The sequence below is a fragment of the Hippoglossus hippoglossus genome, chromosome 17, assembly GCF_009819705.1.
Source record: "Hippoglossus hippoglossus isolate fHipHip1 chromosome 17, fHipHip1.pri, whole genome shotgun sequence".
NCBI lineage: Eukaryota > Metazoa > Chordata > Actinopteri > Pleuronectiformes > Pleuronectidae > Hippoglossus > Hippoglossus hippoglossus.
In genome coordinates this window covers 171,803-183,577 of record NC_047167.1, presented here as the reverse complement: position 1 = coordinate 183,577, position 11,775 = coordinate 171,803, and the positions used below count along the sequence as shown (strand labels likewise).

At 44.9% G+C, this 11,775-nt stretch overlaps 1 protein-coding gene across 6 annotated transcripts in view; it reads left to right on the top strand.

Moving 5' to 3' along the window:
* The first annotated feature begins 109 nt into the window (after nucleotides 1–109).
* dnai4 (dynein axonemal intermediate chain 4) overlaps nucleotides 110–11,775 on the top strand; it is a 31,178-nt gene continuing 19,512 nt past the window's right edge. For 2 of the 6 annotated variants that reach the window (XM_034612699.1, XM_034612696.1), the window contains exons 1-3: nucleotides 110–495; nucleotides 583–751; nucleotides 833–996. In XM_034612699.1, the coding sequence (XP_034468590.1) occupies nucleotides 437–495; nucleotides 583–751; nucleotides 833–996 (392 nt within the window). In that variant the 5' untranslated portion in view covers nucleotides 110–436. Of the gene's footprint in view, nucleotides 496–582; nucleotides 752–832; nucleotides 997–11,775 lie in introns of those variants that run through there. The other 4 variants (XM_034612697.1, XM_034612698.1, XM_034612695.1 and 1 more) reach the window with 3 other exon arrangements.

Sequence of the window (11,775 nt, the reverse complement as noted above, 5' to 3'; positions counted from 1 at the left end):
ATTATTCCCCCAGATATGATTACATAGACATAACTAATCATTGATCTAGTCACTTTGATTTGAATGATTATAGGCAATAACATCTTATCTCATTCTGCCATTTGCCTCAATGACTGCTAGTTCACACAGACACACACTCTCTCTCTCTTTCTTTCAATGTTTCTCTCCCTTTTATTTTCCTTTATTTGTTAATCGTTAATATCAATGCTGAGTTTTGTACAGTCAGTAGCTGTTGGTACACACTATCAGGGGCGGGTCTTCTAACCTTTCGAACCTAACTCTAACCAATCATCACTCTTCATGCTGTAATCTAATCAATCAGAGGTAGAAAAGGGGCGGGTGTTCACACACCTCGGGTAGGGAAAGAAATCGGAAGTATCGTGTGGCCTCACGTTGTTATGGCAACGTAGTGGGGCAGATATTCAACACTACAACAATGTCTTCGTCGGTGGCAAACGAAGAAAGAAAGAAGAGACGCACTCTGGTGCTGAGGCCGTAAGTTGACATGTTTTCACAACAGGACAGTCATTGCAATCTAATTTTTTAATCGTAGTTTTAATCAGTTATTTGAACGTGTTTCAGCTCTTCTCGAGCAGTAAATGTCTTCGCGTCGGGAATATATGGAGTCAACCAAGGTCCCAGACACACGAGCAGCGTGCTGGGTTCGTCCAGCAGGAGAAGTTTCAGTCTTGGCGGCGGAAGCAAAGTTCTGGAGAAAAGCGCCACCCACACTCCGAGACAAGATGCTCGGGTAAGTTCACACATGTTTGTAGCAGCAGGCTACTGTAGAGGCAGTGATGTCGGAGCTAACTGGGTGGCTAACTGTCTGCAGGTGTTGGATGAAGAGAACAATGATGTCACTCCTCAGCCACTGTACAAGGCTGATCCTGGAGCAGTTCAGGTTAAAGGCAGCAGGTTCTTTGTGGAGGAAATCTGTGCTGAATCAGCATCAGACCAGATAACAGCCACAGGCAGCTTCACCAGGCCCTTCTCCAGGTATCACAACAACATGATATGTGAATATTTATCACAGGCATCAACAATGAATCAATCAATGTGTAGTGGTCAAAAGTTTGGGGTGACAGTTGAATGCCAATCGGGTTCACCACATATATCCAGAATAAACGGGACAGGAGGCTGATGATTCCAGAAATAGACAATTTATTCAAGTCTGACACATGATTTAAAAAGACTGATCAAACAGCACAGGATCATGTGCAAAGTATGGAGTACTGGCATGTACCTGATATAAATAACAGATTAAAAAGAGAAGTCAAAGGCTCAAGATCCAATTTAACAAAGCTAAATTATCATGCATAAAACAAGCACAGCACACTTTAAGAATCCTAACACTGGTGTGATTGCGACAGTGGATTATCACTGCAAGCGATATTATACAATGAAATAACAGAAGAGGGCCTCTAGTTTACGGAGCCAATAACCAATATTCAAGCCATTACACCAGGATTGCACAGTACCCGTCAACCATATTGCACGTTGCCCATAAAACATGAACAAAATAAAATAAAACTAAGAAACCAGAAATCAAACAAATTAATCAGAAAGAAAACTAATTCTAAACAAGGCCAAATAATCTAAATGAAATCTTCAGGTGGGAAAAAACAGTGACCGTAAATATTCTGCCTGAAGGCAGCCCTACAAAACAAACATGTCGTATTAGGTCACACAATTATTAAACAAGTTTATCAAAATGTTTCAAAACATTAACAAACATAAAACACATCATTATGCCATACCTTCAATTCATTACAATAAAGCAGAGACCCACACCGTCCTTATTGTCTTGACGACAAGTACTAAAGCAGGAAAAGATAATTACACTCAATGTCACAGACATATAATAGTATAAACTCTAGATACATGTCCGGCGCATCACTTACAAGTATCATTCCCATTAGTTTGTGTGTACACGCTGACTGGAGGAGATTACAGCGTGCATGGATGGCGATGCTTATACCGTCTCTCAAACACACACACACACACAGCTGTACTCTGGGCTCTATGAACAGAAATGCGCTTAATGTTTACAGAACGTTTTCTGCGTGATCTCCATTTACTTTAGTGACTCAAGTGACTTTGAGTTAACAAAACTTACCGCAACAAACAATTTGCGTCCACACCTGCTGTGCCCACGCTACACTTCCTCACTGGACCGGCAGTGGAGAGGGAGAGAGAGAGAGAGAGCGACTACGGTGTCCCTAAATAAACTTCGCCGACTCCCCGCATCCTATAGGCATCGCCGTCCTGTCAGGTAAATTAGAGCTGTGATTTTATATCTACAATGACATATAAGCATAACTGGGAAAGTAACACTGCTGAGACTATCCTGTTTTAGCTAAAGCTTTTTTTAAGGATTAACCTCATTACAATGGCTCCAATTTTAAAAGGTCACCGTCCCGGTGACAAATTACAACCAGGGTCTTAACACTGTCTCAACAACGTGATGATTTGCAGCGTGGCTCACCTGCAAGGTTCTAACTTAGGTATCAAACGTTTCATTTGCTGACCTCGGAAGGTTAAAGGGGTTAGTGTGACGCCCAACTGTGTTCCTTTTGAGCCTACTTTGTGATATGTTTGGCTGCCCTGTTGCCACTATATTAACATTGTTAGAGCCATTTTCTTGGCTGTGATCTGAACTGGATAGTGGGGTGCCAGAGCTATGTGATTCTGTGCCCATGGTTTGACCATTTAGCTCAAGGGGAGTGAGGGAGGGGGCCTGAACTCGGCACCACTCGGGTTCCATGGTGATTATGACCCCATCTGAGTTACTGTCTTCGTCCTCTTTATTAAAATCCGGTGGATCATCGACCAGGCCTGGATCAGGTACCGGTTGGTTTTGGGTCATGGGCCTGTTGATGGTGGCGGTCGGTAAAACCCTAAGTTCTGACCTGTTAAGATTCTTTTCTGGACCAGCACCATCTCTGGGGCATATTTTATATACCCTTCCTTCTTTATCCATGTTTTTCACCACCATATACACAGCTGGATCCCAGGGGTCCTGAATTTTGTGGCGTCCTATAGGGTGACTTTTCCTGTAGACCAGGGTTCCAGGAGTGATAAGGGAAGTTGTGTTTGGCTGATAGTGTCTGTTCCTCTGTTCTGCTGCCTGCCGGAGTCGTTCCTTAACATGAAGATAGACTGAACTCAGATGATTTTGATGTTCATCCATCCAATCCTCTGCCGACCTAGACGTGGGTTCCTCCTGTGATGCGCCCAACAGGAAATCCACAGGTAGTTGTGCCTTCTGACCAAACATAAGCTCATATGGTGAATAACCAGTTGATTGGTGGTCTGTGGTATTATATGCTAAAGAACCTGAGGTAGGTATTTTGGCAATTTTTTCTTCTTTTCCTGGGGGAGGGTGCGCAACAAGTCATGCAATGTTCGATTTTCCATTGCCCTCGGGGTGGTAAGGTGTGGTTCTAATTTTCTCTCTTCCATACAGTTGACACAGTCTTTTCAAAAGGTCCCCTTCAAAACACTTTCCCTGATCACTGTGGATGCGTTTGGGTACGCCATAAATGTAGAACCACTTTTCTGTCAACACCCGGGCCACTGTACTGGCCCGTTGGTCTGGTGTCGGGAATGCTTGGGAGAACTTTGAAAACACATCCGTGACCACCAGCACGTTCTCTCTTCCATCACTGGCTTTATCCAATACAGTGAAATCGATGGCAATGACTTCCAATGGTTTAGAGCAGGGGTCGGCAACCTTTTTGACAATAAGTGCCAATGTGAAATGTTCTTGTTAATTAGTGTGCCATATCAACATTTTTTTATATTAAGTTTTATTATTGAACCACATTAATATTTCCAACAGACGTCATTTTATTCCATCCATATTGGCTATATATAGAACAACACTTTAAAGAAACATGTTTATCTCATTATGATTGCAATAATAAGTTTGTCATTAACCCCACCAACCACAATCATATTCAGAATTGCAAAAGCTTGCTTCAGTCGCATGGTTTTTGGCAGTGGCAAAGACTTTGAGAGAGTTGGCTTGCTTCCCATACCTGGACGTTTGATTGATTCTCCCTTGTCTGCCTGATCTTTGAAACTTCTTTCGTACCTTGTTTCAAAGTGGCGCTTAACACTGGACATTCGGCACGCAACATTTTCAAAACATAGCGTGCACACAGCACGGTCCTTATGAAAAACAAAGCCATAGTCTTCTGCCCATGAGGGCTGAAATGCCCGTGTCTTCGTTTTTTTAGCTAGCGGGCATGCCATCACCAATACACCTGAACGGCTGCACTTCACGGAGATTCATGTGGGAAAATGCGAGCAGCGCCAGCTGGGAGGCTTCTTCTTATTATTATTATATAATGGCGATTGGCATCCAGCCTATGGCGCATTACTGGCACCTAGTGGCTGGGAGGTGTTAACATCAATCAAGCTAAATAATACAGGCTGCGTGACGGCAAAACCTTTGAACATTTCTTTAATAAGAAATCGCCTGTGTGCCAATGATAATGGCGCCGCGTGCCAATGATGGCACGCGTGCCTTAGGTTGCTGACCCCTGGTTTAGAGGCTACCGGACTCCCCCTGAATGTACAGACTTTTGGTTGTACTACTTTGGCCAGTGTGCACCGGTTACACTCCCGACAGTATCTGTCAATGTCACTTCCCATAAATGGGCAAAAACACCTCTGCCTCACAAGACTGTTGGTACGCTCAATGCCTTGGTGGCCCTGGTCATCGTGAAGGCTTTTAAGGACCTCTCCATGCAGGCATTGAGGCAGCAGGAGTTGGAACACAACTTGTCCTTCCCTTGGTAGCTGTATTTGATGGTATAGGACACCATCCTTTATGATTTTATTTTGGACCACTGCTGCACCAGCTTCTTTACGCCTCTACCAGCATTGGCCATTTCTTGTTTAGTTGGAGGTGTGCCCCTCTTCCAATATTGTAGGAAGGTACCAATTACTGGATCTGTGGCCTGTAGAGCAATTAGGTCAGCTTTGGGCCATTATGGGAAAGCAGCTATAGCTTGGCAGGTTGCAGCCATGGCGTGGGCACTTTGAAGTAAGACTTTTGCTGGTTCATGGACTTCCGGCGGCACCTTCAAGCCGGGGAATAAAGTGATGTGCTCTGAGAGTGCAACTGGTGTGACAAAGCATCTGCATTGCGATTAGTTGGTCCTGGGCGGTACTTGATCTCAAAATCAAAAACTGCCAACTCCGATGCCCACCTTTGCTCCACCGTCCCCAGTTTAGCTTACTGCAGGTAGCTGAGGGGGTTGTTATCAGTGAACACTACAAATTGCTGTCCCAGCAGATACTCTCGAAATTTTTGGGTCACCACCCATTTAAGGGCCAGGAATTCTAGCTTTCTGGAGCTGTAGCTGTAGTCTTTCCGTGGGCCTAAGGCCTCTGCTTGCAAAAGCAATTGGTCGCCGTTTTTGATCATGGTCCTGGGATGACACAGCACCACATCCAGCATGGCTAGCATCGATTTCAAGGACAAAGGGTTTGGTGAAGTCAGCATATCCCAAAACTGGCGCTGTCACAAGCAGTCTCTTGAGTGTTTGGAAAGCATTTTCACACTCATTACTCCAACGGTTGCCTATAACGGCTTTCCCAAGGGTTCTGCGTTTCTTCTTGGTGCCATCCATTTCGGCCACCAAACGGTGGAGGGGAGCAGCATACCTCGCAAAACCTTCCACAAAGCCGCGATAATAGGATGCAAATCCCAAAAATGATTGAAGCTCTGTACAAGTAGTGGGTTGTGCCCATTCAACCACTGCACTAATCTTAAAAGGGTCAGTGGCAACGCCAGATGCTGAGATTACATGACCCAGGTATTTGACCTCAGATTGAAAAAAAAGTGACATTTACTTAGCTTCAATTTCAGATGGTACTCTTTGAGACGAGTTAGCACCAACTCGAGACATTGGAGATGCTGGTCAAAAGTTTGTGAAAAAATAACAATATCGTCCAGATATAAAAGCAAGGACTGAAAACTTTGGTCTCCAAAGATCCTCTCCTGTCAGAGTGCGCAAAATGGCAAACGTGAACCCAAAAGCACGACACTTGAGCAGTCTTAGGAATAGCAAGAGTTCTGGTTTAATGGATGATCAGGGGTCAAAAACCAGGCAGACAGTCAGAGATAGCAAACAAATCCAATAGGGAGCAGGCAAAACGGGAATCCAGGGTCCAGAAGGTAGGTCAGAGCGGAGATCAGGCAGAGCAATGAAACAGGGGATAACGCTGGAAAGCTAGGAAAAACACACTAGACGATCTGGCAGAGAACAGAGGAAATGGGCCGGTATATATACTGGGTGACTAATGACTGATGGAAAGCCGGTGAGTCTGGGGGTGGGGCAGGTAATGGGATCCGTGAGAAGAGGTGATGCAGAGCAGGGGGGAGTGGTTGAATTCTGAAATGACATGAGAGTTAGTACATGAAAAATAAGATAACAGAAAATGAAAATGTTATGAGCTGACTGAAGTTGTGACATCTCCATCAACCTTTGAAACGTACTAGGGGCATTACATAACCCAAACGGCATCCGATTAAACTCAAAGAGTCCGAAAGGGCTGCAAAAAGCAGTCTTTGCTTTGTCCTTTTCTGCCATGGGTACTTGGTTGTACCCGCTTGCAAGATCCAATGTTGAAAACCACTGAGCGCCTGTGAGGGCATCCACAGATTCTTTGATTCAGGGCAACGGATAAGCATCCTTCCTTGTTTTGGCATTGAGCAACCTATAGTCCACACACAAGCGAATTTCTCCAGTTTTTTTAAAAACAACCATGATCGGCAAGGAGTATGGGCTGCAGCTTGCACGTACAACCCCTCTGTCCAACAACTCCTGAATGTGAGCTTTGACTTGCTCATACTGTGACGGCGGGAGCCTGTGATAGCGTTGCCTTACTGGGGCGTCATCCACTATAGGAATTTCATGCTCTACCAGTGTGGTACATCCCAGGTCTCCCTCTCCTTGACTAAAAACTGTGATATGCTTCTGCAAAAGCTCTATACATTGTTTCGTCTGCTCAGAGGAAAGGTTAGGCCATGACAGCCTACACAGATCAATGAATGGGGGGCTCACTGCAGTCACCTCCTGAATCACTGCTATCGTGTTCTGGTCGTCTATTTCCCTGATAAGGATAGAGCTCTTTGATTTTGGCAGGTCAACCATGTGCAGCTCACCCAGCTGTGTATGAGGTTGCAGCCAAACATCTTCAGTGCCCACATTGACTACAGGAACTTGCCCTGGTGGACAGAAAGAAGGGCTGCAGATACAAGGGCCCCTGCTGGGAGAGGATTTCCCTTTGCTAGGGACTCCAGGAGCACTGATGGGAGGGTGGTGTTGACAGTGCAGGGACAGGAAGTGCGTATCCATTTGAGGGAACCAGCAGGAACGCGAACAGCTCGACCATGGACTTTGGCTATACCCAAGCACCCCTGTGTGTTTAAAGCCTCAATGCGCTGACACATGGAAAGAGTTTCTTTCCACTCCTTACTAGCAGCTTGTAGGACAGGTGACTCAAAAAGACAAGGTCCATACTGTTCAAAAAGCAGACGGTAACAGTGGCGAATTATGTTCATTCCCAAGAGGCCAGATACTGCCTGCTGCTGTGGTGTGGGCTCATCTAGGGGGTCCTCTACAACTAGCACGCCCATTTGTGAGAGGGTTTTACCCAAAACAGTGACATTGAGCTCCATATATCCTATATAAGGGATTTTTAGTCCATTGGCTGCCTTAAGACGTAACCAGTGACATTTCTTTAGAAGCCCGACACCCTGTGACCTGAAGCGTTTCTCAAAGAAGCTTTCTCTGATCGTGGTTACCATTGACCCGGTATCCAAGAGGCAGGGCACCACCACACCCCCCATGTTGATTTTCACAACTGGGCAATCTCCTTTAAGTCGAGAGTGATCATCCATTTGGTCTTCAGGTGAGCCCACAAAACCCTTTTCTGATGCCTGGCTCTCTACACCAGAGGGGTCTAGTTTCCCGATGGCTGAGAGTCAGAACCCCCTCCCCCTACCTGTCTGTGCACCCCCACTTCAGAAACAGATCCTTCACGGGTCTTAGTAGCAGTTAGGTTTACCCTACAGAACCTGGCTATGTGGTCTGCTCTATTACAACGGTGACAAATTAGTTTGCCATCTGTTGGAAATCGTAACTGCTTAGCTGGGGTCAGGGCTACATCGCTCTGAGTAGGCTGAGAGGACTGGGCAGTGACATGCTTCATAATAGTATCTAATTGAGCTTGTTGTTTGCGAAGGCACTCTTTTATCTCTGCAATTTCATCATTAGAGCCAGCAGTGACCGCATTTGTGCTACCCTCAGAACTATCCACTGCCTGGGAGTATGTGTCACAAGAGTAGACCCGAGGTCTAATTTGACCTCCCTGTCTACTTGTTTCTGCCCACCTAATAGCAATAGCCCGAAGGTTTACGAAAGGAATACTTGGTTGTTGGACCACATGCTGCTTCAACTCTCTACGCAACATATCATCAAGCACATGTTCGACAAATTGATCACGCAACAGGACATCTGAGTTGGGGATACCACCAGGCGTTTTACGTATTGCTAAATCCATTAAGGACTTAAGCCTTAATGGATACCCCATCTCTGAGTACGTTGGAAAAACTGTAAGAACTGTAAGAACTGACATAGTTTTCTCTTAAAATCCGAAAGATTTTTTCAGGAGTATCTCTGTCGGCACAAGGGTTAAAAATTATCTCTGACTTGGCACCTCCATCTAAATGGTCTGTGATAAACAGCAACAGTTCAGGTACAGGCATATGCCTAACCTCCAGACATCTACGTACCTTTTCAATCCATTGTTCAACTGTTAACAGATCAACTGACATTTTACCAGTGAACTTGGGACATTTACGCTCTCTAGGTACATAAACATAATGGAGGTTGGTTGCATCACAGGCTAGGCTGCCTGCTGGAACCACATTAGGATAAGTAGTGGATGACCCTGGAACTGGTTCAGGTAACAGTGATTGGTTCTGCAACTGCTCTCTCAACTGTTCATTGGCTGTTTTCAGCTGTTGCAGCTGCTCCATAAGGGCCTGTACGTCTTCCATCCTCCCAATGGACAGTATGTTGAAGAAGATCTTCGAATCAGCCAGTGGCCCTCTTCACCTGTAGACCAGCCATTGTTTTTTCCCACTCTGGCCTAGTTTCTACTAATTAATAGGGCCAAAAAACAAAACACATATTCAGCCTCCGACCCTGCCAACAACACCAATTCTGTAGTGGTCTGCATGTCGAAGTGTCCATGGGCAAGATACTGAACCCCTCAATTGCCCCTCATAGATGTCGTATGCACTAATTGTAAGTCGCTTTGGATAAAAGCGTCCGCCAAATGACATGTAATGTAATGTAATGTCAAAAGTTTGGGGTGACAGTTGAATGCCAATCGGGTTCACCACATATATCCAGAATAAACGGGACGGGAGAATGATGATTCCAGAAATAGACAATTTATTTGAGTCTGACACATGATTTAAAAAGACTGATCAAACAGCACAGGATCATGTCCCGAGTTTCACCTATGTTACTCCATAGTAACTTAGACGTTACCCTGTACCGCTGCATGTAGAGCATTCAGTGTGCAGTGTGGAACAGCTGTGTCCTTGAGGAGTTGAGAGTTTGTGGTGAAATGAGCCGAGCACACCGACACGGCACGTCAGAAGAAATAAAGGGTAACCGCTGGTCTCGAATAGTAATGTTCTGAGGAGGAATGTGCACGGACACATTCTCTTCCTGGCATCCCTCCACGCTGCAGTGTTTCTTCAGTGTTGTTTGTTGTGGTTAGCCTGTGGTAGCTAACAAGCTGCTAGCTCATTAACATGTCAGCTTGGTGTCGGACAATGCACAGTGGAGTTAAAAACAACTTTATTTTCAAGCTGATCAGTAGGTGGCGCTATGACCCTGAGTTAATATTGACACAGGGAGCTGTTCAGGCCCGGACTCTAATCATGTGACAGAATTTTGGGGCTCATTGGACAATGCACAGTGGAGTTATGACAACTTTGTCTTCTTTGGCAAAGGATCAACCGTCACCGCACCTCAATGTTTGCATGGTTTTAGGAAATGTCACAATTCTGACCATGGTCTAATGACTCGTTTGAGCTCAATTTGAGCTGTATATTGTAAAGCAGTCAGGAGCAGTGTAAGTATAAAACATGTCACTTCCTGTCGCCAGCAGTTGGCGCTGTGTCGATGAGTCAATGCACAGAGGAGTTAGTAGTTATAGTTATCTTTTTTGCCGAATCATCAAACTTTGACACCTCACCACGGTTAGACCGTGTAACGTACACAAAAAATTCAAGGTAGTTTTAATCTCCGTGGAGTTAAGAAGACACTCAGTCAATTTAGAGTTGATCTGATCAAAGCTCTAGGAGGAGTTCGTCAAAATACATAAATGTGTAAATGGTCAAAAATGGCCACTTAATAAAAAGATGGCCGACTTCCTGTTTGGTCTAGTATATTGATCCAAGTGGGTTTTTTGTTCGTAAACACGTCACTACCGATTTTTGTACATGTCGGTCAATTGTGGTGCTAGGGCTGCTCCTTAGGGGGCGCTATTCAGCTATTTGGCCACGCCCATCCCTTAAAGCCATATGAATGTCTTCAGTGGGGGCTGTTGTTACACACATGTAGTTTGAGTGAGATTGAACAAAGTACACTGAAGTTACAGCAATTTCGTGTGTCAGGGCGAATCGTTGAAATTTGAAGCCAAGCCACTAACACGGTGTTTGACAAAAACTCACAGTTTTCATATGACTTCATCATCAATGTCTTGAGGCCCTTCTGACAAAGTTTGACACGGTTGTGGTCAATGGATGAGTACATCAAAGTGTAAGACATTTCCTGTTGCCACCATGGGGCGCTGTGATTTAAATCATGATTTGGATAAAAGCGTCAGCTAAATGAAATGTAATGTAATGTAATGATTTCTGTGTTGATATCAGCAGGCCGAGACTCTTGTCATACATGTCCAGTTTGGGGTCGATTGGACCATGTATGTCCGAGATACAACAACCTTGTGTTTTGATGGTGATTCATCAAAATTTGACACCACGCCAAGGTCACACCGAGTGACGAAAACTCAAACTTTTAAAAACTTCAAATCTCCATCTTTTTAAGATAACACTCATCGAATTTGAAGTTGATCTGAAGAAAGCTCTAGGAGGAGTTCGTCAAAATACAACATGTATAGTATGGCCAAAATGGCCACTAAATCCAAAATGGCAGACCTCCTGTTGGCGGTTAAACCAGACGGAATTGCTGCAATGTGATGGAGTAGAGCGCATTGATTCGCCATCTACTATTGTTGGTCAGCAGATGGAGTTGGAACCTTCCTGTAGTGGCTGACATGAACCCAGGTCGCTCTCTCAGCGATTTTGATGGCAGTGTGCGTGGTCAGGAGCACCTGGAACGGTCCGTTCCACCTTTTCGACTCACAACCACGAAGTCACCTGGTTTCAGCGTGTGCAGAGGTTGATCAGCTGGTGTCGGGAAGTTGTCCTTCACCTGAGAATGAATCTGAGACAGGGTGGAGGACAAAACCTTGCAATATTCTAACATGTCATTTTCACAGATACAGTATATGTTTCAGGAAGAGGTCTTTCTGATGGAGACATTCCTAACCCGGTGGGTCTGCCAAAGAGGATCTCAAAAGGCCTAAGATTAGTGCACATTCTATTTGTATTGCACCAAATATCTTATTCAGCGTGGGACTCTTTTCTAAGATCTATGTTGTCTAGGGAGTGAG